This window comes from Bos mutus, chromosome 22, assembly GCF_027580195.1.
Source record: "Bos mutus isolate GX-2022 chromosome 22, NWIPB_WYAK_1.1, whole genome shotgun sequence".
Lineage (NCBI taxonomy): Eukaryota > Metazoa > Chordata > Mammalia > Artiodactyla > Bovidae > Bos > Bos mutus.
Genome location: NC_091638.1, coordinates 64,194,421 through 64,222,223, shown reverse-complemented (window position 1 = coordinate 64,222,223; position 27,803 = coordinate 64,194,421). Strand labels below are relative to the sequence as shown.

Here is a 27,803-nt window from a genome sequence, read left to right as displayed (position 1 = left end):
CTAGAACATGTTCATCATTCCCAAAGAAACCCCATACCATTATCAGTCATGCCCCATTCCTCCCCCTGATTCCTGGGCAGCCCTTAATCTGCTTTCTGTCTCCATGGATCTGCCTGTTCTGGACATTTTATGTAAATGGAACCATAAAACATGTGGTGATTTACAACTGGCTTCTCTCATTGAGCATAATGTTGAAAGCACTGTTTTTATAGCCCAAAAATAAAAGGGAAATACTCTAAAGATGGATCAACAAATGCATGGGCACATTTTTTATATATTCATACAATGAAATAATATTCGTCTCTGAACATGCATGATTTAGCGATATACCCGTTGTCTCTGATGGATCTCAAGAATCATAGTGAGAAAAATAAGCCAGCCGCAGAGTTCACGAAGACCAGGAGTCGGCATACTGTGGGTGACAGTGGTGGCGGACACGGAGGTGGGGGCGAGTGAGTGCTGGGCACCGTTGCTGTGTGAGGCGGCAGGTTCATCGTGCCTGAATTAGGGACCGTTTACATAGGCTTCAACATGTGCAATGACACTACATGTTGTTTATGGACACACACACAAGCAGTCAACATAAAAACATGCATAGAGATGATGCAGACCAAGTTTGAGGGTAGTGGTTACCTCTGGGTGGGAGGAAAGAAGTGGCCTCAGGAGGAGGGGGTCCAGGGGGCTTGGAGATGCCTGTAGTGTTTGGTGTCTTCATTTGGGTGGCAACTCTGGTGCTCTTTCTCCCCCATCCTTTTGCCGTGCCTGATACATTTCATAATAATTTTAAAAAGAGCAAGACTGTTACCTAGCAGTGTGTAGCGTGAGCTATATTTGTGTTTTTAAAATGATTCATATGCATATGCTTGCGGATGTATGCACCAGGCCAGGAATGAATCCCAGGGAATCCTTAATGGGCTTCAGAGTGGGGGCCAGGATCTGGGGACCCCAGGGGAGCAGGGAGACATGCTTTTCCATGATTCTTTTTGAGTTTTTGTTGTTGTTGTTTTTTAATTAGAGGATAATTGCTTTATGATGTTGCGTTGGTTTCTGCTGCACAGCAATATGAATCAGTCATACATGTATATGTACCCTTTCCCTCTTAAGCCTCTCTCCCCACTCCCATCCCATCCCTCTAGGTCATCACAGAGTGCCAGACTGCGCTCCCTGTGTTATATAGCAGCTTTGCCCAGCTATCGCATTTTACACACGACAGTATATATGTCAATGCTATTTCTCAATTCGTTCTTCTCTGTCCTTCCCCTACCCTTTTTGGGTTTTGTACCACATGTATTTTAACTTCCTGATTAAAAAGATAATTCAGCCTGTGTTTGTTTAAATACATTCTTTGTGTTGGTGGCTCAGAGGTAAAGCGTCTGCCTGCAATGCAGGAGATCTGGGTTTGATCCCTGGGTCAGGAAGATCCCCTGGAGAAGGAAATAGCTACTCATTCTGGTACTCTTGCCTGGAATATCCCATGAATGGAGAAACGTGGTAGGCAGTCCATGGGGTTGCAATGCAGGACCTCATCTGCCCCCAGAATTCCTTACGCTGCAGGGATTGTCAGCCCATATTTCAGATGGAAACACTGAGAAGCCCAGAGGTTGCTTTGTTCAGTGACTAGTGATTGGTGCAGGGGGGAATAGGGCAGCTGGTTCTCAGATGAGGAGGTCCCATCCTGGACAGTGAACATGGTTGGGGGCGGGGGGCGGGCGCCCAGGACAAAACCACCAGTCCCTCGACTCAGGATGGGGGTGCCCCTCCTTCTGGGCATTAGGCATGGCCAGATGGGCTGTCCTCAGAGGCATCGCAGCGCCCCCTGGGAGAGTGGGCCATGCACTCAGGGCCACGCAGCCACACGGTACCTTGCTGCAAAGCTGGAGGGTTGGGGGTAAGTTTATTCTTCAGGAAGGATTCTGCACCACCATCGTGACTAAGAGCTGTGACACTGCAACCCTGTGAGAAAGGCTTGCGGTAAAGGGAAGCGGTACAGGGCGAGCGCGTCTCCTCGTGATCAGAAAGAAGGTAAGGGAGTCCCCTGGTGCCCTAGTGGTTAGGATTCTGGGCTGCTGCTGCCGTGGCCCGGGTTCCATCCCTGGTCAGGGAGCTGTCATCCCACAGGCTTTGCAGTGTGGCAATAAAGAGAGAAGGCAGTAATCGCCTAGATAAGGAAGGTCTGGTGGCAGACTCCGGTAATTCTTTTTCCGCATGCACGCACTGTGGTGGTGAAGTCCTGAAACTCCAAACAGCAAGTCTATTAAGACAATGACCCTCAGTGGCGGGCTCCCGATAGAAAAGCAGCGGAGTCCCACGGGTGCCTGGGCTTCACAACAAAGCTGCCTCCCCGGCCCGGCAGCTCAGAGTAGGTGCGGGGACATGTCAGGGCGGACATGGGCCTCTCTGAGGAAAGGCAGACAGGGTGAGCTCTGCGTTTCTGTAGCCGCTCTCCTTGTTTCCTCCAGGGCCGGCTCCGAGGCCCCGCAGCAGCCGTGATGTCTACAACTTCCGGAGTCAGGGTCCTCGTGGGCGGGGCTGCCTCGCCCACAGCCCGCCTCCTTGCCTCCGGATTGGTCAGAAGTTGCCCTGCCTGCTTCGGTTGGGCTATACATGAAGCCGTGCTTCTTTGCCAATCATGATTGGTCCCTATGGGCATGTGACCAGCAGTCGCTTTGCCAACGTTGATTGGTCCAAGCAGGGCACGTGTCCCCGCGGTTTTTTAACCCATCTTGATTGGTCCAAGTGGGCCACGTGCCCCGCGGTCCCTTTGCCTGTAGTGATTGGTTCCTGTGATGCACGTGGCCCGAGGGCCCAGCGTCCTCTGCGCGTTGCCCGGGTTTCAGCTCGCCGCCGGAGAGCCGGACAGTGAGGTGGTGCTGTGGGTCCGGGCTACACTTCAGCTGGCTTCGCTGAGGCCCAGGACCGTGGGCATAGGCGTCCCCAGCTGGAGGCAGCTCCGACGCCGGCCAAGCCTCAGGCGGCAGGGGTGCGGGCCGCTGCCAAGATGGCGTGCGAGGTCCCTCGAAGCCCGGCCTGGCTCCCGTGGACCCTCTGCGCCGCGCTTTCCTGCCCTTTCCCACACAGAGGCGGGCAGCAGCTCCCGGCCTGGGGGCGGACAGAGAGGGCGCAGGCCTCGCCACCCGCCGCCGCCTCCGTGGTCCGCCTCTCTGCAAGCAGACGGCAGGACGGGCGCCTTCTTCCGGAATCTGGGAACTGAGGGAAGTCCTCCGAGCGCCCGGTGCCGGGAGATTCGCAGCGCCTGCGGTCACCCGGAGCGGGCCCGTGGTGCTGGCGCTTTCCAGCTGCCTGTGGTGGCGAGCCCGAGGCGGGGGAGGGCGAGGCCAGGAGGCGACAGAGCCCGGTGTGTGCCCAGGGCGGCCTCCTTGGCCGCTGGTGAGGGGATTCGGGAAGTGTCTCTCTCCTCATTGGTGCCACCCGCCGCCTGCCCCTGGGGCTGGCTCTCGTTTCTGCCTGGGGCAGGACCTGACAGGTGCGAAGCTCTGGACGGAGGAGGTGCCTGGTTTCCTGGAGGTGGCAGGGCCGCAGGCGGTTATGCCAAGAGGCGCAGATAGGTGGATGGGCCTAGGGGAACCTTCCAAGGACTTTTCCAGACCAGGGGACCAGAAGACGGGCGTGGGTTGGGGAGGCGGGGCTCAGGAGGAGTCCCTAGAGGCTCAGGGGGAGGTCTCTGTCTTTCCCAGGTACCTGAGGGGGCGCAAAGAGTTGGACACGACTGAGCAAGTGAACTGAACTGAGGACCAGACGGCAGCTTCTCTGGCGTGCAGGGTGGCTGGCTGCCTCTGCGGTGGGCCCTGAGGCCCAAGAAGGAGGAGGGGCTGCCTCTGTAGACACTGCCTTTGCCCGGGCAACAGCTTGAGATAGGCAAAGCTCGTGTCTTCCTCGTGGAAGGGGCTGCAGATCGTCAAGTCCCTTAATAAGCCCATCTGAGGCGGTCTGAAGTGTTACCAAAGAAGACGGGGAGGGGTGACCGTGTGATCAGGGTGCTTCTACTCTCAACCAGGTGGTCCATGCCGTGCAAAGATAGGGGAAGAACACCTTCCAGGTTCAGCAGGTACGGAGGAAGCCCTAAGGTGGGAGTGTGGTGGGGAGCAAGGTGAGCAGGAAGGGACCACTGGGAGAGATGCGGGGTCCAGTCACTCGGCCCCTGTAGGCAGAGCTGGGATTGGTGTGGCCGTTTCTGTGTGGCCTCCGTGAGTACACCGGGGCCCGCGCTCTGTGCTAGATCCTGTCTTAAGGCCTCCCTTTCTCCCACCATGAAGAGCCATGCTCTCTACGCTCCATTCTCCTGGTTGCTGCCGGAAAAAGCCGGTCACAGGCGCCTGTTGGGAGAGGGAGAGCTGGGCTTTCCTGGTGTGCTGGTGGGGTGCTAAAGGTTTCAGGCCCTGCAGTTTTCCCAAGGCCTTGATGTCTTTATCAGGGCCTTTGTAGTCACATTTATAAACTCTTGTTGGAAAATGGAGCCTTTATTTTTAGCTTGCCCAGATGGCAGGCGCCAAGGCCGCGTGGAGGCAGCTGCTGCTCCCTGCCTTTGGTTTCTGTGAAGCTTCAAAGTGGTGGGGCCTGTTTGACTCCTTTTCAAACTCATTGTGTGGCTTCTTGACTCCTTATCTCATCTTTCGTTCAGCTGGCTTTCTTCTCTGCCACTGAGGAGGTTGTGAGGGGGAGGGAGGGACTGCCCCAGTTCTCACTGCAGAAGGGGGCTGCAGAGGGTGGAAGACACTCTGTCGTGGGGGTCAGATGCTGGTCAGCCAGGAACCTGCAGTTGCAAGCTGCAGAAGGTGGCGTGGACTGACGGGGGCCGCAGAAGAGCACACTGGGAAGAGCTGTGGTAGCTCAGGCCAGGGGCAGGAGAGTTTCACGGGAGGATGGCCGGGCCGCTTCCTGGGTAGGACTCAGTCTCCAGCTGCTGGACTCCACTGGACATGGCCTCTGATTTCTCTGAGCTTCCGTCTCCTGCTGGGTAAAGGAGATAACCAGCTTTGTGATACTCATCTTATGCGATTCTGGTGGAAATTAAGCCAGGTGTTACCCATCTCTAAGCCAGGGGTCATTTTACGAATATCATGTCTGTGAAAACCTGGGATCCTGAGGTCCAGGCTTCCCTGATTCTAGCCGAGGGAATGAGGGAGCCAGATTCCCTTTGAATTAAATGTCCCTTTTTCATGACCCCAAGCGATTCAGCTGGGAGGAGCCCCCACTTCGCCCAGCCTCGTGAGCCGCTGGCCCTTCACAGAGGCATTTGGAGGGGAGCAGAGTGATGTGTCCTTGTCGTCAGGGGTGGCTCCTGGCACCAGCAGTGCTCCTTGGGTTCTTTCCTACAGCTGGCCTTGGCTGAGGAAGCTCTAGCGCACCTCCTGTGCTCACTGTGGACCTTAATGAGACTTAGTCTCCTCATCTGTGGAATGGGGCTGTTTGTTCCCATCTCAGCGCTGTGAGACACTCGGTGTGTGCAGTGCTCTGAGTGGTCCCTGGCACAGAGAGATTGACGGTAGTTTCCAGGTGGCTGCGCTACACTCCCTCTCAGGATCGTGCCTGGAGATCACTGATTTCTGCCTTGTGCTGTGGTCTGTTTCCCGGAGCTTCCAGGACTGTGTTCCCCTCCTGCTCTCTTGAGTTGTGGGGTTTGAAGAACACACTGAATTCTGTTTAAGCCCCTTGGCACGGAAGACTCTGAGTGGGTGGTGGCAGGAGGACTTGAGGTGTCAGGGCATCGGGACAGGTTGCAAACTGCCAGGTACAGGTGAGTGGTCAGATGTCCCTGCTCTGTCTTGCAGACCTGGCCGTTTCCAGGGCTCCATCTCACATAGGGCCTGCCTGCCTGCCCTGCCTAGCGGCCGTGGTCACTGGCTCGCCCCCTCTTTGTGCAGGAGTCCAAGAACACCTCCAGCAGAGGCCACAGTGGTGTGTGTAGTATCGCCGCCTAAGAAACCTGGCCGCCATCCCCGACCACCCCCTTCAGAGTCTCAGATGTGGGCTACATCTGTGGATTGAGATGAAAAATCTGCGTATCTGGTGGGCCTTGGCCTGGTAATAGCACCGCTGATGATCTTATCAGGTGAAAAAGCCCAGACACGGGGCAGAAGAACCCAGAGACGTGCTGTGGACCTAGCACGCGGCATCTGCCTTGCCTCTGGGAAGGTCTGGCCGGCTTGCCGAGGGTCCCTGAAGATGAGGCTGCTGCTGCTCTGACCTGGTGGAAGCGCCCTGCGGACTTCCACTCATGCTGGGATTAATCTAGTTCCAGGCAGGGCGGTGGTTCCTGACACGCTTTGTACACCTCAGACCCATCTTCCAAGATGACTGAGGCTGTGCGGGGGAGCTTAACATTTTAACTGAGGAAGTGGAGACCATGGCCTTGAGAATAGTCTGATGACTTCTCACAGTTTTAAAAAAACAGACTGTGTGTTGGTTGCCATGCCTGTAGCTTACAAAAAATGGAAGTTCTGTGATGAGTGGCTTCAGTCATTAAAAACAAGCATTTTTATTTTTAACAATGTGGAGATGATGGAGGTGCTGCTGACTGGATAAGCATTACCAACAAGGACCACTGGGGGGCGACACAACACGGGGAAATAGGTCTCACAGATGTCGTTTTCTTTTCCTTGCAAATTCTCAACCATGTTTTTGTATTTTTAACTAAATGAAAATACTGAAAATAGTATAGCAGAGAGCACTTTTAATGGAAAATTAATTGATAACACAGTCTTATTTCAATTTTCTGTTTATTTTTAACTTAAATGACTGTGTATATTCCACAGTCTTACGATGAGAAAGGCTCTAGAGTCATGTCCAGGTCTTCTCAACATTTCATTTCTTGAGTCGTTTTTTCGCTTTTCTTTGTGCATTGATAGGGGCTTCTCAGTTCAGAAACCAAGGCACTAGAACTATTTTATCAGCTACATTAATACATTGAAGGTGTATTTACCCTCTCATTAAATATACAGCATTTGAATACAATATGGTTTTATGCAGATCAGGTTCAAAACACCCAAGGCACACACTTTACTTTTTTTCCTCTTTTTTGTTTCTGTATTTATTTGAAGGCTCATAGTAAAATTTCAGAATTTCTATAAACAAAGAGTTCCAGAGAAGCAATGGACAATGATTGTTGTAATTTTAAACATAATGCGGTAAAGACTGAACTGCAGAAACATGTTACAGGAACAGGAAAGAAACAAAAGCACTGGTACAGCGTGGATTAGAAACAAGTGATCGGATCCGCTGAAGTCTGAGAAGCCGGTCTGGAATCGCCCATTTGCCCACAAAGCCGGGGCAGGCCCATCTGCACGCGGCTGCCTGGGCACATGGCTGCCGTGGAACTGAAACCTTGTTGCGTGTGTACACGGATCGCTACAAATACACAAGACGTCCCAGTTTACTGGTTATTAAAATGCCTCAGGTAAAGTACAAATAAACGGAAAAAGTCTTCCAGTATCTATTTTTTCCTTAACAAGACAGACGGATACATTTATCTGGAAGAAGCCATTGGACAGTGGGGCTGGGGGGCGGTGAAGATCTGAGAGGAACCACTGGATGGTGTAGCAGGTGGACCTCGGGGAGCGTAAACTACAGAAGATTCACCGAGGCTGAGAATTTGGCATTGACATAGAAATGGTGGCTGCTGTTCAAGGGGAGAATGTGCCAAAGCAGAAGAAACTGCTCCAGAACTAAAGACCGTGAGTTTTCACTGATGAGACCTAAGAAGAGGTTCAGTATTTAAAATATGCTTCCCTACAGTGGAAGGAATAGCCCATGTCTTCTTGGCTCAGTTCTCTGACGGAAGACACGTTCTCTTGCCCCAAGCCTTAGTGCACACTTGTTCATAAAAATCTGGTTGGCTCTGCGTCAGCCAGAGAGGCTGCCCAGCCTGCGTGCCCGGCAGCAAGGAGACAGCCAGCTGTGGGTGTGCGCGATCCTCTGCTCTGAGGAGCAAGGTCTGCACCTGGCTCTCCCGCCATGCCCTTCTGCATCCATCTCAGACAGGAGAGCCGGGCCTCGGCTCCCTCACAGCAGTGTTCACAGACGTCCGTGGTGCTGCTCTCGTGGTTCTAAAATAATGCTCGTTTCCACCTGTACAGTGAGAAAACTTGCAGGAGATGGAACCAAGGCAGAGGAGCTCACTGAAAGGATTTTCACTCTTTGGGCAGATATTATCTGGTCAGTTTCATAGAGGTCAAGTGGCTGGATTGTAAGCTTGGCAACTTTTTAATTCAGGAAGGTCTCACTGTTTGCAATCAGAACCACAACCTTAGTGCAATAGTATATTTATTTTTTCTTTTTACAGTAATTTTGGTTGCCATACAAGAGATGTTAAGAATTGGGAGAAAGTGCAAATTACAGGAGCTTGTTTTTATGTTTTTAATAAGGTCTAAAAAGAATAAAAGCACAAAAGTAACAGAAACATAGATAATGCGAACACATGTTACACAAACTATAGTGTGAAACATACTAGTTTCTAAAAAAACAAAAACTTTGTTAATGGGAAAAACCAGTATTTGTGGTCCACACAGTCATTGCCCGATCACCCTGGGTAATGCTTGCTTGTTAAATAACTCAAAAAAAATCACCATTTTATTAACTAAAGTATCACAAATGATTCACTTTGTGATATGTAAAGTTCAGCAAATCAACAGTCACGTTGAGTCATTTTTATATTATGGATTAACTTAAAATGTGCAGACACCCTGGAGAAGGTATCTTGGCAGGTATACATAATTTACATCTTGAGCAATTTTGGTTTTGTATACACAATATTACAGAAACTAGGCATGTAAATGCAATTTATTTAAATTACAGTATATAACAAAAGTGGATCTTTTTAAAACCTGGAATAAGTATTAACATAATCTTTATATGAGCAGTTTAACATCTGTTTCACCGTTGAAGAGGGGCGTGGGGTAGGGCCTGGTCCTGACGTGTTTCAAGGGGGAGAACAGTGGGCGGTGGGTCAAATGAGGAACTATTGCTTTCTGTAGCAAAACCGGTGGAGAGAGCTAGAGACCGATTCATCTTGGCAACGTGTTTTGTTGATCAGTGCAGGTTCTGATGGGTCCTGTTACTTCTCTATAGTGAGAGTGAACCACCAACGCGGTCAGCTTTGCTTGCTTCTGGTCAGTTGCATGTGACTCGGAAGTCTCTCTAAGGGAGTAGCAGCCGAGCCTCACCTCCTGGCTGCCCACGTCCAGCAACCCCAACGCCCCACGCTGCTGTTGGGTACCATCTGCCCGAGGCTCCTTTCACTTTCATCCTGTCTAGCGTGTTGCCTGGCACTGAGCAGAGAGGTGAGACCGGCAAAGGAGAACCGAGCCGTGGTGGGGCGCTGTGCTTACTGGGTTTCGCAACATCACCAGAGGGAAGACAGATAAGGGCCAAGTCACCATCTTATGCTTTCCGAACTGTTGGCAGCCTTAGCAGGCCACCCGTAGTATCTTGGCTTGAAACTTCTCTGGGATTATATTCATCTCATGATGGAAAAATCGAAAGTACATGGAAGTAAAACACCTTAATATTAAATTGACTTCATTCAAATACCAAGATTGACCTGCAACAGGTTTTGGAACAGAAGGCCCCAAACTCAATTTCCAATTCAGGGACATGGGGCTGGAAAAACTCTGTGTGTGGTGACTGTGTGTGTTTTTGCAGAAAACTGCTGCATTATGAATTACAACCACTTTTGAAGAAATAATTGTCCTTCGACATTGAAGTTCTAGCAAAGATAGAAAATATAGCACAGCTCTGCTGGTTCTGATGCATCCAATAAGGTTGATTTAAAAAGGTCGTACTTTTATAATTATTCCACAGAAATAGTAGTATTAAATCACAAAAGTTTGTTTTTCTTTAACTTTCTAGCACTGAAGTGGCACAAAGGCTGCCTAATAGACCAGCCACTTTTTTTTCCTTAAAATATTGTGCTTATAAACTATCTGTACAACTATTTAAACTTGCAGTAAAGAAAGATTTTAAATTGCTAAATTTTACGTGTTCATTCTAGAGCTGTTCCAGACCTAATCAGACACTTGATTGTGAGCATAAAGAAAAAAAGGAAAAAAAAATTATGTTTTTATAATTAGAGATGGGCTAGGCTAGTTCTGAAATCGTAATAAAAGCCAAAAACTTGACATTCTTCCGTATGTGGGAGGACGTGCTGACTCCTGACTGGGTGTTCTGTGACTTGGGTGCCGCTTGCGACCTCCCGTGGAAATCAGAGGTACTGTCGCAAGGAAGGGGGCTCTGGGGGAATGGAGGGTGCAAGGCCCAGGAGAGCCTTGCCCACGCCCAGACTGCCGCCCACGAGCCCTCCCTGCTTGGCCCTTCCTTCGTCTCTCTGCACCCTCGCCCTGGGTCCTGTCTGTGTGCCACGCCCACTGGGTTTTCTGAAAACCTGTTGTACTATTAAGACAAGCTGGTGGGATTCCTGGACACTCGGAGGAAAAGGGGGAAGGCCCCTCAGTACCGTCTTCCCTGGCCTCAGAGGACGAAAGGGCTGTCTCAGCAGTGATGCTTGCCCTCGGTGGGGCTCAGAGCTGGGAGGGGCCGGGCCCACCCCCCACCCCCCAGCATCCAGCAGCAGCCTTGCGCACCACGGACCTTGTGTCGTCCTGCGTGTCAGAGTGGATGCTCACCTGCTCCGAGGTCTGCAGAATTCAACACACCTTTCAATTTAAAGAATGCTGAAAGGCAGAGAAGCCCCTTCCCACGCTCCTGGACAGCCGCTCCTGGCTGACAGCTGCTTCCACCCAGGGACACACTGGCCCTGGAGCCGCGCGCGGGCAGCCGGGCCTCCCTCCGCCCTGGAATCGTGACTTTGTGCTTCGACTAACTCCACGTGACATCTGTTTGGCCACTTTGGAATTATGCTAATAGACTTGCAGAAAGAAGGAAAGCTAAGCAAAGCTGGGCACGATCCCATTCAGAACAACCCATCACTGCCAAGAGCCTCAACAGGCCAGAGAAGCACGCGTGCACATCAGAGGGGCGGGAAAGGATCCTCAGAAAAGGGGAGACGCTTCTCCACCTTCCAGAAAGGGCACCGGGTATGCACGTCTGTGGGCATCTCGCTGGGAGCCACGTCCAGGAAAGAAAAGGAGTGCGTGAGCACCGCGTGCCCTCGAGAGGCCGCAGATGGAGGGCCCTGGCGCCAGGCCGGGGGCCGCCGGGCGCGCAGGGAGGCCGCGGGAGGTATGTGTCTAGAGTGCGGGGGCGCCCGCCTGCTGGAGCATGGCGCCCGCGCGGGCCAGGCGCGGCGAGGTCGCCGGCACGCAGGAGGCAGGCTGCGCACGCGTCCCTCTCCACCTCGGAAGGACCCCTCCCCGGTCCCTTCTTTGACAGAAACAGCCCAAAGGAGCCCACACAGAGAGCCGGGGCCTTCGGCTCAGCCACGCCACGGACACACACGCTTCTCTGGGTCCCCAGGAGACCAGCCCGCAGAGCGGGGTTGGCGCTCACCATCCAAACATCTCCGTGCAAGCCCATCTCTATTTATAACAAGGAGTCTGTGGCGGCGAGGAGCAGCCACCCTTATCTGTCCAGCAGCTGTTTGAGAGCCCTTTCTATGTTCATTCTGTGCCCGACTCGAGTCACGCCCAGATCTATGAGGTCTTCTTTCTGGAGGTTTGGGAGGTGGCTGCCGTCGATCTCATTGTCCATGAAGGCCTCTTTATGTTCACCCAGGTTTAGACTTTCCAGCCAGTCTGCCACGTCGGGTTTAGTCCACAGGTGGACAGGCTTAGTTGTAAAAGGCTTATTGGAGATTGGCTGTTGCAGGATGGAGGGGGACGGCGACCTGCTGCGTCCCACTGGGTTCAAGCCAAACAGGTCCCCGGGCGGGGGCTGGCTCGGAAGGCTGAAGACATCCGAGAGGGTGGGTGAGGGGGCCGCAGTGGCGGCAGGCAGGGGGGCGGGCAGGACCTCTTTGTTCAGCTCTGTTGGTGAGACCACAGGGCTGGGGGCGCGTCTGGGTCCTGAGTTCCTGCTCTCGTAGTCCGGGGGCCGGCTCTGCAGGGTGATGGGCTGGGAGGTCCCAGGGCGGACGGTGAAGGTGACTGTCGTGCTCCGTGTACCTGAGACGGTGCTTATGACCTCAGGGCCTCTGAAACGGCAGCAACAGAGAAAACCGTTACAAGTCTGACCACAAAGCAGACGAGGACCTGGTCTCTGGGGAGAGAGACGGAGACACCTAAACCACAGCAGGGCGTCTGAGGGCCAGCGTGCCGGCAGAGAGCGGACGCCTTGCCAGGCCAGGGGCGGGTGGGCACAGAGGGGCGGGGGTGGCCAGAAGCCAGTCCCGCTACGTCACCACGCCGCCTGAGGAGTGGCGTCTTTTGCCTCCATTTCAGCAGGAAGGTGCGGCACCCATTAGGAGACCTTTCCTCATCGCCTGTCAGCCCTAAGGCTTTCTGGCTTCACGGGACAAGGGCAGGGAAGGGTGCCTAGCAGGCCGGCCGCTGCACAGTGGGACCCGCCACAGCTCCCCGGGGCGGTTGTGGGCGCTGCCCTGTCCGATGAAAGGGTCGGGGTCGGGGCCGTCTGGCTGTGCCCTGTTTTGTCGCTGTGTGGCTGGCTGTTCTCTCTGCCCTGCATGTGGGGGTGTGTGTGTGTGTGAGTGAGGCGGCCAGTGGGTCACAGGGTGCCTCTCAGCCTCCTGGCCCTTCCCCACTGGGTGCTGCGTCAAGCGTGGAACCTGCACGTGGTCTGAAGGCGGGGCCTGTGCCGGACTCGGGCTTTGACCCTGTCCTGGGGAGAAGCATTTCTGTGGCCCAGGCGACGCCTGCAGCCGGGACGCCCATCCGCCCCCAGGGCTTCACGTGCGGTTCCCTGGAGGGCCAGGGGCTGTGGGCTGGATGCTGCACACAGGAGACCCTGCCGAGAGCCTCCACGGGCCTGGGTTACCGGCTGCACTGGTGTCCTGGGTGCCAGCAGGGCAGGGTGGCCCCAGGAGGCCTCTAAGGATGACGCCCCTGCCACTCAGAATGAAAAAATGGGAGCCCTGCTGGTCCAGGGCGTCACAGGCAGGGAGCGGGAGACCCCCCGGCCCCCCGCCCCCGGACCGCAGTCATGGGGAGAGGTGTGCTGTGCACACGGCAAGGATTTAAGAAACCTGCAGATTCTGGGGCCTGGGTTGGACCGGAAGATGCACTGCAGTCCCCACTAAGGGGGCCTGTCTCCCCTCTGCTGGGGGAAGCTCACTGGAACCACTGACACGGCAGCCAGGCAGCTGGAGGGACATCCGAGCAGGGGTGGAGCAGCTCCACCCAGAGGGACCTTCCGGGGACAGAGGGCCTTCTGTGCAGTGGGTGAGCATCTCACAGGAGCACGCTGCCTCCTGCGCCTGTGGCCCTGCCTGGGCCCACCTGCCGGGGCCGTCCTGCCCGGAGGTGGCCTTGCTCGCTGGCTTTGTAAAGTGCTGCTGCTGCTGCTAAGTCACTTCAGTCGTGTCCGACTCTGTGCGACCCCACAGACGGCAGCCCACCAGGCTCCCCCGTCCCTGGGATTCTCCAGGCAAGAACACTGGAGTGGGTTGCCACTGCCTTCTCCAGGAGGCACGTTAATCCCCTGGTGAGAGCAGCTCGTTAGACCCAGGCTGCATTTACCCGTGGGTCTCTCTGAGCCAGAGGGTGGGCATTAGCACCACCCTCCCTTGGGGAACACCCCAGCCACTCCCAGGTAGCTGGGATGCTCTTTAGAAAGAGGGCTCTGCAGGCAGCCGCGCGCGTCGTCAGAAGCAGACCCACGGCTGGGCAGTGAGAGCGGGGGACAGCACAGCACACCAGAGAGAAGGGGGCTCTGCACGCGGCACTTACGTCTGTTCAGCACGACCCTCTTCTGTTACCACCCGTCACGGGAGCAGATGGAAACGACAAGAGGGAATGGGTTGAGACAACACTGCAAAATTAATGACAATTAAAAAAAAAAAGCAGCTTCTCTCGATGGATGAGATGAAAGCGAAGGCCCGGACACTAGGCCCTCTCTGGCCGCAGAGCGGGGCGGGCAGTGTGCAGCTGCCTGGAGGACAACGTCAGAGGGGCCTGACTCTGCGTGTTCAGCGGGGGAAGCTCAAACATCTGCCCTGTGAGACCAGGAGGGTGCTGAGAGGGGGATGTCAGCCTCCCCGTGTGGGCCCGGGAGCTGGCTCCCTGCTGGTATCCAGACCCGGGCTCCCGGCTGCCCTCTGTCTTCCGCAGCCTGGGAGGCAGCGATCCGCACGCCTGTTCAGGGAGGCCGTGCTTTGTGTCAAGTCCGCACTGAGGGTTGAGAGGCTGGCCGCTAATAAAGGGGGCGTCAGACTCGGCTCTGTGCTTGCGGCCTGCCCACGGCCCTGTGGGGCGTCGCTACGGAAAAGAGGAACCAGAGCGTTCGCGGTGCTGCGTGCAGGTTGCCCGGGGCTGGTCCATCCTGCCCTCCTCCTCAGTGGCTTGATTTACTCTCAATCAGACGGGTATTATTCACTGGATCTCCTGCTTGCGGAGACCGTTTCGTTGCTAAGCAACCACTGGGTTCCCGGGTGGAACACACAAGAATCTGTTGCCCCGATTTAGAAACAGAGACACACACGCTCGCGCACACACGCCCTCTCTTGGATTATTACTCTCTATCCTGCCTCTTCAGTCCAATCCATATGGAAACATGAGAATTAAAACAGAAATCAGGAGTTAATGACACGCTCGGAGACGCGCTGTTATTTCATCAGTCAGCACAGGTTGGCTGGGGAAGGGGAAGCCAGTGCTCAGGGGCCTTTCCATCGTGTTTACAGATGCGGTCCGGCCCCTGGACAGTGGCTGGCTGTGGGCCAGAGGCTGCCCAGCGAGGCGGCCTCGGAGTCCTGGGCCCTCTCCGCACAGCCTCCCCCCAGCATGCCCCGCCAGACCCCTGTGTCCTGTGTGCGTCCCCTTGAGCTTGTCGGATGAATCCCTGTCGTGCGTGTAAACGGCGCTTATTTCCAAACTGGTCTAAGTTCTGTCTTTATTAACGTTTCTAAAGGTTGGGTGCTAAAAAGATCGGGAAGGTGGCCACGAGGGCCCCGGCAGGTCTGCGTCCTGGGCCTGGCCCGCGTGGGGTCCTCCTGAAAACTGAGGAGTGAACTGGGGTGGGGCATGGATGTGGGCAGCTGGCGGCCCAGGTCAGGGAGTCACGCGACTTGGCCAGGCCGGCAGACGGAGCCGGACGTGGGGGCTGCGAGGCTGCCTTGAGTTCAGCGGCCCCTCCGACACACCTGTGCAGGTCGAGAAGGGGCCGGGTCTTCAGGGGGCAGTGGCCAACCCCCGACACACGTTGGCTGAGGAGTCCTGGCGTCCAGGCTGGATTGCGGATGGCACTTGAAGGATAAGATGCTGCAGCCGGACCAGAACAGCCTCTCTGCGTGCCGTGTGCGAGGAGACGCGGCGGCTCGCGTTCACCTAATTACCCACAGCTTCAGTCACTGACACTCCCTTAACATTTCAATTGCTGCTGTGAAATGATAAAACCTCCGTGACGGCACCAAGGTGATGAAAGTGCCATTAAGCGGCTTCCATTATCGAGTCAGTTCCGAAGTCTGTGCTCTGGGACCAGCTGGGCAGAGATAATTTTTTAACAACCCAAATTGATTTATTTTGAAACCAAGAGGCTCTCAGGATGATACTGCCGAGAGCCCAGTGAGGAGCCGGAGGCGCCGGCCGGGCCAGGCAGTGGGTGTGGGTGCTCAGGGCGGGCACCCCTGGGAACTGGGCAGTGCTGCCCCAACAGGCAGCCTGAACCCCACCTCCCTTGGGGGGCCTGGAGCTCCATCGGTGCCTGCGGGAGGTGAAGGCCTGTCCCAGGCTCTTCCGGAGGACCCAGAAGAGTGAGGGGGTCCAGAGGGGCTCCTGGATGGAAGCCAGTGGGGTCCCCTGCAAGCATCCACTCACAGCTCTGGTCCTCCTCCCAAAGGCCAGAGAACGAAAGCCAAACCCACATTGACCTTCCGCTCCTGTGGGAGTGCAGACAAAGCAGAGCTGTCTTGCTTTAAAACAATGCTGGTCTCCTGGCTCAAGCCCCTCTGTTTAAGGTCAAAGTGCATGTGTCAGACTCCCATCTGCCTGGGGTCTTCAGAGGGACTGCACGTGGATCTGCTCCCGGGTTTCCCTGCGTCACTGTGACCCACCGACCAAACAGCTGCTGGGTCAGCTTCACGAGACAAAAAGGCAGGTTGTGCCAAGCCTTTGTTCAAGTCCTCGAGGGCTGCCGCCATTCAGACACAGCCCTTCCCCTTGGCACGCGAGACGCTCGGAGACCCTCCACGCAGCCCCTCCCTCTGCGCTGGCCGGTTTCTTCCGGGTGGAGGACGCCTTCCGGCCCCCCAGCTTCGTGCTCGCTGGTCCCAGCGCCTGGATGCTCTGCTCCCGGGTTTTTGCCCGGCTGTATCTCAGGTCGTTCAAATGCCACTTCCTTGAGGAGGGTCACCTCCACCCTGCCCGTGGTCATGACCCGTTAGGACATCTTCATCCCTTTGTAGTTGGTGCCGTGCGCTTTGGGTTTGTCTTGTTATTTCATATCCGCTCCCCCTTGAGAATGTAGCTCTTCAAAGTGGCAGAGACTTTGGATGTCTCCTTGTTCAGCGAGGAATTCTGGGGCCTGGCATGGTGCTTGGCACACGGGGTGATCAGCTCCCGAGGGCCCAGGGCGCCTTGACTACGGACCTGCAGAGAGCCCCTCGGGAGGTCACGGGGATGGGCTGTGGCTCCGGGGCCAAAGGTGAGTGTCCCTCTGGCTTCTCAGCTCTGTGACTTGGAGGAACTCATCCTGCGCCCTGAAGTGAGGGGCGTGCGCCCGTGGGTCTGGAGTACCAAAGGGCTCTGAGAACGGGCTGCTGGGGCGGGGAGGTTGTCCTTGGGGTGTCGGCGCCTCTCTGGGCGCCCTGGGTCGTCCCCCGGGTGTGGGCTGGCACTGAGCCGGAGGGTGGCCGACTCCCCCAGAGGTGGCACTGGCCTGAGCAGAGCTCTGCTTCGATCTTGGTGGACGCTGTGTCCAGAGACGAGATCCTTCCTGGGGAACTCAGCCCGGGTGGCCAGGGGAGCCCCGTCTGCCTCCCTCCAGGGTGAGGGGGTGCTTCCGGATGAGGCCTGGGGAGACGCTGCGGCTGCGCGGGAGGTAAGGGCGGCGGGCCCGTCCTCGTCGTCGTCCTGCCCGCGCGCCTGCAGTCCAGACGGTGGCAGAACCCACGTCGTCCCTGATTTCTGGGGACTCGTCACAGCTGCAGAGACTCACTCAGGGCTCAGGTTCGTCTTGAACCCCAGTGAGCAAGGGCCTGGGTGCTCAGCATCTTCTCCCCGACCTGGACCTGGGCTGCAGCACCGCGGAGCGGAGGAGGAACCACGGGCCAAAGCAGGGCAAGTCCGCCCCTGGTCTCCACCCTTGCAGGGGACCGGCGCTCGTGGGGTAGCTCTGGGGCGGTCAGACCGTTTCCATGGAAATGCGCGTGCACCTGTTCATCCATCCTTTGAAAGAGCGTGGCGGGTTTTCAGTTTTCCCTAGCAAGCTCATTTCTTTTCCCTCACTGGGAATTCCCTTCATCTAATTTGGTGCCTTGTTTTGCCCAGGGCCGTGCACAGCTCTTAACTGTTAGATGCACTTTAAGTAGGGATGAGACATCTAGGCAGATGCGCCCTGGCTGGGAAGGTCCTGGGCTTTGGTGCCTGGCTGGCTGAAGCCCAGGCCTCTCAGTTTCTTGGTCCCACTCAGTGAGCAGTGAGCAGGGAGGAAGGGGCCACTGCCCTGGGAGCGGGGGGCAGCGTGTGGAGACGCCTGGGGACCGCCCTGCAGGTTCTCAGTCATCAGATATGCACGGAAGACCTCCGGGCATCAACTGGACTCAAGGGGCTCCGGAGGCCTCAGAAGAGCCCCTCCCTGGTGAGCTCGGCCCTGCGGGTGTTAAGCTGGGTGACCCTCCTTCTAGGCTGATCCACCCAGGAGAGCGGAGAAGTGGAACCCTGAGGCAGCTCCCCAGGCTGAAGGTCTGCTACTGTGCCTTCCAGCTGAGGGCTCAAGGCCAAGGGCTCCGCCCTCTGACCCCGGTTCTCCTGTCTGCACCCCGGGGAAAGTATTCAGGCCCCGCCTCTGGGCCCGTGCTGTCCAGGGTCCTGCATCTGGGAGTGCGTAGATGTCAGTGACTGCTTGTGCCGTGTAGGCACCGGGTTATAAATAATAGAAAAGACCGTGGGGTCGATCACAGGCAGGGCCTGAACCCTTCAAGTCCGTCAGGACTCTACCAGCCGACCTCTGCTTTGAGTCCCCTCCCACCCAGGCAAGCCCAAGGGATGCCTGCCGCTGAGACCCCTCTGCCATGAGCCCCGAGCAGCTCACCCAGCCAGGAGAGGGGCGGGGGAGGCCAGCAGTCTGGATGCCACTGAGAGAGGCCCCGGCCTCTGGGGGCAGTGTCCTGCAGAGCACGCCGCCTCCCACACTGCCCAGAGAAGACGCCTTCTACGTCTTCCGTACCGCGGACGTCACTGAGACGGAAGCGCCGGTCAGAAGCCCTTGGCCTGGCCCGGCTCTGCCTGCCGCTGCCTGTGCCCGTGGACAGGCTGCCCGTCTCCCGGTGTCTCCATCGTCCCTTCCGAGAAATGAGTGTCACTACCACCTGCTCCCCAGCAGCTGTTAGAAACATTATTCACCCACATCCAAGGCTTTTGTCAAAGGTGAAAGAGAGAAAGCATCTTGATTGTTGTATTTTCACATAACCTAGCAGCTAAAGACCGGCGCTGTTCCACGACATTTCCTGGTGCTTCTCAAGTGTGTAAGACTCAAGTGTGTGCCTCTCAAGACGTGTGTGTGTCCACGTGTCTCCCAGAAGTGGGGACCCTGTAAGGACTCTGAATGCCAGTTAACAATGAGGCCCCTGAAAACAGTGCTGGTTGGCGTGTGTCTCTCTGTGGATGCTGGCTTGTCAGCGCTCTGAGGACCAGCCGTGTGACCTGCTGGACCCACATCGAAAGAGAGCTGCGAAGTCACGGCTCTGGGGACCCCAGCCTCCTGCGGGATTGCTGATGGATGGACTTGGGTGTTCGAGTCAAACGCCTTGCCCAGCAGGCGTGTGAAGAGTGACCTCGTCAGTTGCAACAGTGAAACGCGGGAGTAAAGACCAGCCGGAGGATAGGAGAACGCCGCCTGGGGGACCCGGGAAGTGGTGTGTTTTGGGCGAGGGCCACAGAGCACAGACAATGAGGGCGGGAGGCGCGGGCTCGAGTTGGGGCCTGGCAGAGCCCCGGGGCTTGGGTCTGGGACCAGCTCCCTGTGTGGGTCCCCCGTTCCAAGGAGGCAGGACCTCACGCTCTGCCAGACACTGTGGGCGCCCACGTGGGCACGATTGCATGCTCCTCTGCCATGACGTGTGCCCTGCTCCGGTGGGCTCTGGGGTCTTCACTCGGGGCACCAGGTCCAGAACCAGCCCCTCCCCAGCCTCAGACCACGAGGGAGGGGAGCAGAGCCTCTGACACACCCTCGATCGCACGCTGCCCACCGGCTGCCCACATGCCCCCTGGATGGCACACCCCCTCCCCTGAAACCTCCTGGGGGGGTTCCAGAATGGCCCTTCGGGGTTCTGGCAGATCTGGAGGACGTGGGAGGAGAGAGCAGGGCTCCTCCTTGGAAGCCACGGCGGGGACGGCTTGTGTGGCCGGGTCTCATGGCCTGTCTCTGTGTAGGGGGGCCGCGGCACGGAGTCCAGGCCGGGAGAAAGGAGGCCGACGTGGCCGGCTCCGGGCGCGGCCCTCCTGGCGTCTGCTTCGGGAGTGCTGCTGTTCCCCGGGGCACTTCCTGGTCAGCGCTGGACGAGAAATGCCCGTTGAGGGCACTTACCTGGGGGCGAGGCCGGCGGGCTTGGTTCCTGGCGTTGGGTCCAGTCCTTCCCCCGGCTTTGCAGATTTCTCTCGGTTCATTTGCTGCAGGATTGAGTTTAACTCACTAATCACGTTCGCCTTTGGGCCTGAGAGAATCGGGCTTTTGACCTCGGAGACGTCCCCCCACAGCCTGGAGGTCCTTGGCTGGATGACCTTCGTGGGGCCGGGCTGGGCCCCGCCAGGCGGCGGCGGAGGTGCAGGCGGGGGGACCACGAAGCTGTCCACGTCCTCCTCCAGCAGCGCGTCGTGGTAGAGGGTGTTGCCTTTGTGGATTATGGGCTTCATTTTTGGCTTGGGAGGTACTGGGGGTTTGTCAACCATGAAGGCTTGCCCGTCTGCATAGACTGTGCAGGTATCCGCGTTCTCCCCGCCCTCGGAGGACAGGGTGGAGATGCTGGACACCGTGGAGATGGTGCTGGTCGTCTCGAGGTGGTGGTCGCTGCTGCCCCGGCTGTCCACCTCCTCGATCCCGGAGTCCGTGACGGCGTCAAAGCTTTCGGGGGGCGGCAGGAATGAGGCGGGCAGACAGTTTGAGACACCAGCCGGCTTCTTACTGTCTGCGGAGTTGGTTGGCTGGCTGGAGTTCAAGGAAGGGGACTGAGAGGTGTCGTTTTTTTTCTGCTTGACCAGGTCTGAGAGAGCGGGGACAGAAGCAACCCGGTCATCGGGGATATCAAAACTATTGGCAAATTCCAGGGGAGGAGGCAATGGCTCTGTGAAAATAAAATCCTCGTCCAGGTCCACGGATGCCAGAGGCGGGGGAGGGATGCGGAACGGCAGGATCACCGCCTCCTCCACGGAGCCCGCCGCCACGATGGTCCTGCTGGGCGCAGTGGTGGCGGCGGCCGTGGGCTCGGGGCCTGCGGGGGTCGGGAAAGCACCTTCGGTTTCGGGGGCGCCTTCGGGCGCCTCGGATGGCAGATGGTCTGGCTGCGTTTCCGGGTCGGCTTTCTCGTCCTCTTCCTGCAGGAAGTCCTCCGGCCTGGCCGCGTCCACCGTGTGGACCATCAGCAGCCCGGCGGACTTCTGCTGGGAGGCGTCCACGATGCTGACGAGCACGCCCTTCTTGTCGTCCCTGCGCTCCTTGCCCGGGTCCGTCTCGTACTTGTTCTCCGTCTCCTGCCTCCGCAGGGGCCCCCGCCCGCTCTGCCTGCCGACCGGAGGGAAGCCCGCTTCCCCGCTGGGCCGCATTTTGGTGTCGATGTAGAGGGGCTTGTTGAGGTCGGCCTTGGGGGCCTCCCCTTTGGGGCCCTGCTGGGACTCCTTCAGGGCCCGGTCCCTTGCTGACAGCGCCAGGGCCAGCGGCGAGCTGGGGTCCAGCAGCCGCCCCGTGAGCGGGTGCACGTAGTTCTCGGGGCCGGCGATGTTGATGCTCCGGGGGGTCGCCGCGGGGCTGCCCTCCGGCGCCTTGGCTTGGCCTGGGGCGTTCGGCAGCCTGCCAGCCTCACCCTGAGCTCCGGCCTCGCCCGCACCCACAAAGTGGTTCTCGGGCTCCTGGGGCGCCGGTGACGACAGCGGCTCCACGCCGTCCTCCTCGCCAAAGCCACCCTCCTCGGGGAACTTGGAGGGGCGCGCCCGGGGGGCGGGCGGCCCAAGGCCCACGTCCTCGTCCCCCAGGTCCGTGGACAGGAAGGCTGGGGAGTTCCTCCGGGCCTCCAGCCGCTTCTCGCGGTCGCGGACAGCCCCGGCGATGGCGGCGGCGAAGGGGCTGCTGACGGTCAGGCTGTCGTCCGGCCGCAGCTGGCCAGGCTGCTCCGAGGCCTGCGGGTCGGTCTCCACACTGCTGCCCTGGCTGCTCTTGCCGCTGCTGCTGGTGGAGGGCTCCTTGACGATGATGGTGGGGATGGGGATGGAGCACGTCTTCTCGGGGCTGTCCTCCACGTTGGACTGTTTCACCAGCATGCCCTTCCGCCGGGCGGGCTTGGCTGGCACGTACACGGCCTTGCTGGCGATCTTCCCCACCTCGAGTACGGGTTTTCGGGCATCTGGCCCCTCTTGCCACGGAAGTTGGCCTGGGGGCCGGCGCCACGACTGTAGAGGTCCTCGGAGTCCAGGGAGTAGCGGTCAACCTCCCGCCTGTGGTAGAGCCCCTTCTCCCGCACGATGGTGGCCACCGTGTCGGAGCGAGCGGCCGGGGACACCTTGGCAGCGGGGTTCTGGTTGAACGCGGGCTTGATTGTCCCGTAGACTCGTGGAGTTGGAGACTTGGGGCAGTTGTAGGCGGTGGGGGAGGGTGGCGGTGGAGACGGGGGCACTGACTGCGGCGGGGGCGGGATGTCCTCGGAGGTGTCCGGCATGGACAGGCTTCTGGTGAACTTGAGCATTGGCGGGGCCAGAAACTGCCGCTCCTCCTCCGTTATCCCTACAAGCAGAAGACAGGTTTAAATTTACATCACGGTGAGGACAGACAGCCCCGCGATGCTCTGAGGGTGGTGTGACACGCTAAGTCTCCTCCAAACTCACGAGGAATCACGATGCACACTTGTTCACGGAACACAGCACACAAGCCACAATGTCAAGAGGTTATGTGGCCCATTCCGAGCCAGACACAGGACAGGGACCGGGAGGCCCAGAGTGCGTGCTGCTGAGTCCTGTCTGCGGGCTGTCCTGTCTGTCTCCCCGGGGCTGTCCGCAACTTGGGAGAAGCGGCTGGAGGCCAGGAGGAACGCCCCACCTTCCTGTCCACGGACCTGGGGGACAAGGGTGTGGGCATGGGGGCTGCCTGCCCCCCGGGCACGACCCTCCAAGTTCCCCAGGGCAGTGGTATGACCCAGGGCGGTGAGGGTGTCCCACTCCTTGGGACTGCATGTATGTGTGTGCGTGTGTGTGTGTGGGTGGGGGGGATGGGGCAGCTGGGATCAGGGGGCTTCTATTCCTTCAGACCTGGCCAGGCTGCCCAGGGAGGCGTTCTGGGGTCTGGGACTGAGGCTGTGAAGCTGCCCACTGGAAGCGAGAGGAAAGGGCACACCAGCTGCTACACTGGCTGAGGGAGGTGGAAGGGGCCTCGGTCCCCAGGGCGGCCTCGTCCGCTCGACAGCGGCCCATTTTGTTGCCTGACTTATCTGGGCCCCCCAAGGGTCCTGGAGTTCCTGGGCTCCGAGTAGGATGGCTGGTCAGCCCTGACCTTCTAACCAGGACCCCAGGAGTAGTATCCGAGCGAACACAGCCCCTCTGGGTCCTGAGACCCTCTGGGCTGGGCTGATAGGCCTGGCGGTTCACCACGGTCCCCACTCATCACGGTCCAACTGCACAACTGGGGGTCAGTCATGAGGTCCCCACTCACGGCTGGGCCGAATGAAGCCTGTGGGGCTGGGTGAGAGGGTCCTGGGGACCCGCGGGGGAGACGGCCGTGTTGGGGCCCAGAGCTCCGGGGTGCCCTTTAGGTGGGCTTCCAGGTTCTTTCCGAGAGTTCAAAATATAAAAAACATCACCAGGACACACTCTGGACCTGGGAAGCGGGAGGCAGACGCGGAGAGACAGGTACGCAGATCACGATGGGGGGCCGTGCAGGGTTTTCAAAGCGGTAACAGAATGGAGAACTTCAATCAAAGAAGCTCCCGGGGCAGACTCCAGTAGCGTATCCCAAAGGAAACTTCTGCCCGATAAGGGTATTCCAAATCTCACACGGCTCTTGGGAGGGCATCCCAGCAGGCAGGGACACGGCCCGTGGCCCCGTGTGCCTCCAAGGAGTGATTTACGAATACGCCTTATGGAGGGAACCGTTACATTCACATTACAGACTCCGAACTGTCAGGTCCACTCACCTGATAGAAAGATTCTGCTGTCTGACAGGAGGAAATCGATTGTTATTGACCAGTTCGAGAGCTGGGGCAGGAGGTGGCGTGCGCGCCGCCCTGCGGGGCCCTGAGCTCCTCGGGGCGGGGGCTTTGAGGACCCGCAGACGCCACCTCCGCCGTCCCTCATCACTCAGGTCCTGCCTGCCACGGCCCCCCTCGAACTAGCCACAGCGCCGCTGGCCGCAGCCCCCGTGCTGGACACGCCCCGTGTCTGCAGGTGGCCGGAGGGCCTCTGGCATTCACGCGGCACAGGCAGGGCTGGGCTCAGGGGGTCGAGTTGACCTCGCTCGGAACCGAGTCGGTAGGAAGCAAGTGACGTCAACAAGATGGCATCAGTGCCCTCCCCCCACAGAGCGAGACACCGGCCCGGCCACCCCAAGCAGTGTGTCCACTGAATGCACCCCAGAACGCGGCCGTGGCCATTCGCGGGGGTATGGGCCCACCCTGCCGGTCACTCACCACGCAGGGCAGGGGTGAGGGGATCCCAGAACCTCGCCTGCCCACCGCCACACCCCGTCTGGACTGTGGACCCTCCCCCTGCTGCTATCATCACGGATACTTGGCTTGTGAGGTCGGAGGTCATCTTGGATTTGGACTCCAGAGGGTAGGGAAGTTTCACAGGGTCAGGGGCTCCCCGGGGTGAGACTGGGGGCCTGCCCTCCAGTGGGCAGGCGTGGGGTCACCGAGGGGCCCCGCCGAGGGCCCAGGGCCACCTCTGTGGGTGCGGCCACGCTGCTTACCTATTGACTTCTGCCTTCGCATCGTACCTCGAGGGAGGCCCAGGAACGGGCCCTTTGGGCTCCCGGGGACAGTGGGCGTCATCACGGCAATGCCCTGGCGTTCGTACACGGACTGCAAACCGGAGAGCCGAGTGAGACATAGCGGACCAGCCCCCACCGTGGCCGGCAGACATGGTGCCCTGGCCTTGGAGCCCTGCCACCTGGCTTCCCCCAGCTGTCCTGGGAGCACCTGAGCATCCAGGACCCAGAAGGGGGCCCTCCTTGCCCTCAAAACCCTGGTGGCCCCTGCTCGGTGGAGCCAAGGTCTGCCTGACGTCTCTCTGCAAGAGAAGGGCCAGGACGCATGTCCTGGAGGAAACAGCATCCGGCGCTGGGCATTGGACCCTGGCCACGTCCGCCTCCAAGGGCAGCAGACGGCAGTGGCCGCAGTGGGGGACCCGCCGAGTGCGGTGCGGAGCGAGCGAGCGTGTGGGACCTGTGGAGGCCCTGCCCTTCTCCCCTGGCCTGGGAGGAGCCTGGCACGCCCCTCCTTTGCACCGGGAGCAGATCCCCTGGCCGCCCCCACCCCGCCTGCCGCTTCTGGATTGCAAAGCCGAGGTTGCTGGCCGGCCCCCACCCGGAGGCATTGGAGGGCGACTCAGGGCACAGATGGATTAGAGCCCCAAGGATACCTGGGCGCGAGCTCTAAGGGGTCTGCTCCTCTGAGACCCCACCTCACTGGGCTCTGGGCTCCGCCCAGCCGGTCCTGCTCTCTTGGCGGTGCTGGGCTTGGAGTCTCTGGGACAGGGTGGGTGTGGGGCTACCACGAAGGGTAGTCGCTCCCAGAGGGCCTGAGATGGGGGGGCAGCATGAACATCCTGTTACCGTTAATGTGTATTACAGGAAACCAGCACACCAAATTAACGACACTCACGGTGTCATTGAGAAAGGTGAAAGAAAGCGCACGTGTCCGTCACTCAGCCGTGTCCGACTGTCTGCAACCCCATGGACTGTAGCCCGCCAGGCTCCTCTGTCCATGGGATTCTCCAGGCAAGAATACTGGAGTGGGTTGCCATGCCCTCCTCCAGGGAATTTTTCCAACCCAGAGATCGAACACAGGTCTCTGGCATTGCAGGCAGATTCTTTGCCATCTGAGTGTGCCGGTTCGCCATTATTAAGAAAAGGCAAGATTAAACAGAGTGAGTCAGTCTGAAGCGGAGTCAGAGAAAATACTTCAGTGTCAAGGACAGCGCTGAGCTCTGGCCACAGGCTCGAAGCTGGGGGTGCAGAGAGCCATGTCTGGGACCTGAGAGAAGCAGCCTGCTGGGCTCGGCTGGCGGCCAGTGGTCTCCGCCACTTCCCAGGCAGGACGTGGCCCCTGGGACTCATGGGGGCCTGAGACCTCCGAGACGCAGGATCCCTGGTGTGTGCTAGGACTCAGCTTGCCACGAGGGTGGGCTGGGCTTCTTCCACCTGGAGGCTTGCTTTGCCCCAGGTGTCCTGTGGGAAGACCCTCAGTGCCAAGGGAGCGGGTCCACGGTGAGTGGTCAGTCCTCTGCTGCCGGTCTCCCCTGGACTGGGGTGCCCGCCTGGTGCGCTCAGATCAGAGCTCCGGGTGTGGAGGCCAGGGAGGGTGATCCGGCACCTCGCAGTCCACTCACACCCACCCGCAGCCCCTCCCCGGCCCGGCCACTCACGTTCATGTCCGCGACGGAGGGGAAGCACCGGCTGGTGGGCCGCTGCCTGATGGTGGCCACCCTGGACTCCAGCGCCACGCTCTCGGCAGCCCGGGATGGCTTGGAGGCTGGGACGATCTCCTCGGGTTTATCTGCAACGGAAACAGGACCGTCAGGATGGGCGTCAGTGACTGAGGCCCCAAAACACAATGGGGCAGGGGGCTGTTAGCAAAGTGCCCACGTGCCTTTTGCGTTTGAAGAAAGCTTTTCTCGTGCAAGTGGTACGGAGCACGCATGCCTCAGCCACAAGCACGGACACGGACAGGACCCGGCCCCCCGCCCCGCATGTGGATGGGAGGGAGAGGAGACCCTCCCAGCCGCAACGCAGCCCTCAAGGCCCTGGGGCTCGAGGGTCTTGCTTTGCTCACACTAGCGCTGCTCATTCCGGGAGGTGGGAGCTCAGTCAGCGTTGGGGATTTCTTTCTAAGAGCTCAGACCTGTGGCTCCTCTGTAAATGCAGTTGCTAGGGTCTCAGGACCCAGCACCCAAGGATGGAGGCGACTGGGCAGTGTGGGTGTAGGTAGGGGTGGGGCTCGGGAGCAGAGGTAGCCCCCCAACTCAGAAGCCAGTGGAAGTCTAGGCTTTGCTGTGTGTGTGGGGTCCCCTTCCCCCCAGAAGGTGGACCTTCTCAGTGGCTTGTGAATAAGCAAGTTGAGGATCAGTTATTAGTGATGCTTACAGCTTAAGAAATTATTTGAAAACGTAAATTTAAATGTTTGTTTTTTGGGGGGGGGGAACCCGGCAACTGCACTCAGGCATCAGTGTCTGGAAGGGGACCCTGGTTTGCTGAGACGGGAGGTGCCCCTGGGGAGCGGGAAGCCAGTGTGAGGAGGGCCTGGTGGGACCCCGTGAAGCACTGCACTCTCCTTGCAGTCCCAGAGCGTTCTGTCCATGGCCTGGGGTCTTCTACGAGCTGAACCCCAGCCCCTTCTGGGGTCCTGTGATGCCCCACAAAACTCGTGCCGTCAGAAAGGCCCAGGCTTCTGGGGTCTTGGCAGACCCCAAGCTGCGAGGGCAGTGCTGAGTCACAGGACTGGCACCCTGGTGCTAGGTTTAAGCTGCTGCAGCAGCTGCCTTTAGTAGGGGCCATCCAGGAGGAGCTCGGCCCTGGGAAAAGTTCCCCCAGACCCCCAACAAGAGGGGCCCGAGGGGGCCAGCCCACCACCAACAGGCAGGATGCTGGCTTCTCGGGACCACGTCCTGGACCAGGGCCAGGGTCCCACAGTGCCAGCGCACCTGGCCTGGAAAGGCAGAGGGGTTCAGGCGGCGGCAGCATGGGGGGGATCCCCCAGCAATCCTCCTTGCCCTGGGACCCACAGCTCTTCCAGCCTTTCCCCCATGGCTGTGTGGGACATAGTAAGTGTCCGCCCTTTGGGAGTTGGTCGGAAGCACCTGTGTCCGGTGGGGACCCCCCAGCCACGGTCACCGTGCTCTTGCCTGCTGTGTTCCCGGGGCCAGGAACCCTCTTGCCTCGCGAGGCCCTGCGCCCACCCCCGTCCCAGCAGTGCGCCTCCTCCGTGAAGCTGGTGCCCTCAGGCCTGGGCCGGGGTTCTCTCCGGGTGGGGCTCTCACTGTTGCTGTGCTGGGCTCCCCAACCTCCTGCCCCTCCAGCTGTGGGACGTGGGGTCCTCGGGTGGTCCCCTTGACAGGTCTGTGATGACCGCAGGTCCCCCTGGCCCGTCCCCG

The 27,803-nt window shown here is 58.6% G+C and overlaps 1 protein-coding gene and 1 long non-coding RNA gene across 2 annotated transcripts in view; one reads left to right on the top strand and one right to left on the bottom strand.

The window, feature by feature from the left end:
• The first annotated feature begins 1,894 nt into the window (after positions 1–1,894).
• On the top strand, positions 1,895–10,553 carry LOC138984627 (uncharacterized). The gene is made up of 3 exons (XR_011461860.1): positions 1,895–3,484; positions 3,696–4,066; positions 5,790–10,553. It is a non-coding gene; the product is annotated as an uncharacterized lncRNA (long non-coding RNA).
• Positions 10,554–10,704: 151 nt separating this feature from the next.
• SHANK2 (SH3 and multiple ankyrin repeat domains 2) overlaps positions 10,705–27,803 on the bottom strand; it is a 563,804-nt gene continuing 546,705 nt past the window's right edge. The window contains 5 exon segments of the mRNA XM_070359054.1: positions 10,705–12,103; positions 19,825–21,832; positions 21,835–22,227; positions 24,430–24,514; positions 26,079–26,209. Coding sequence (XP_070215155.1) covers positions 11,533–12,103; positions 19,825–21,832; positions 21,835–22,227; positions 24,430–24,514; positions 26,079–26,209 — 3,188 coding nt within the window. The 3' untranslated portion in view covers positions 10,705–11,532.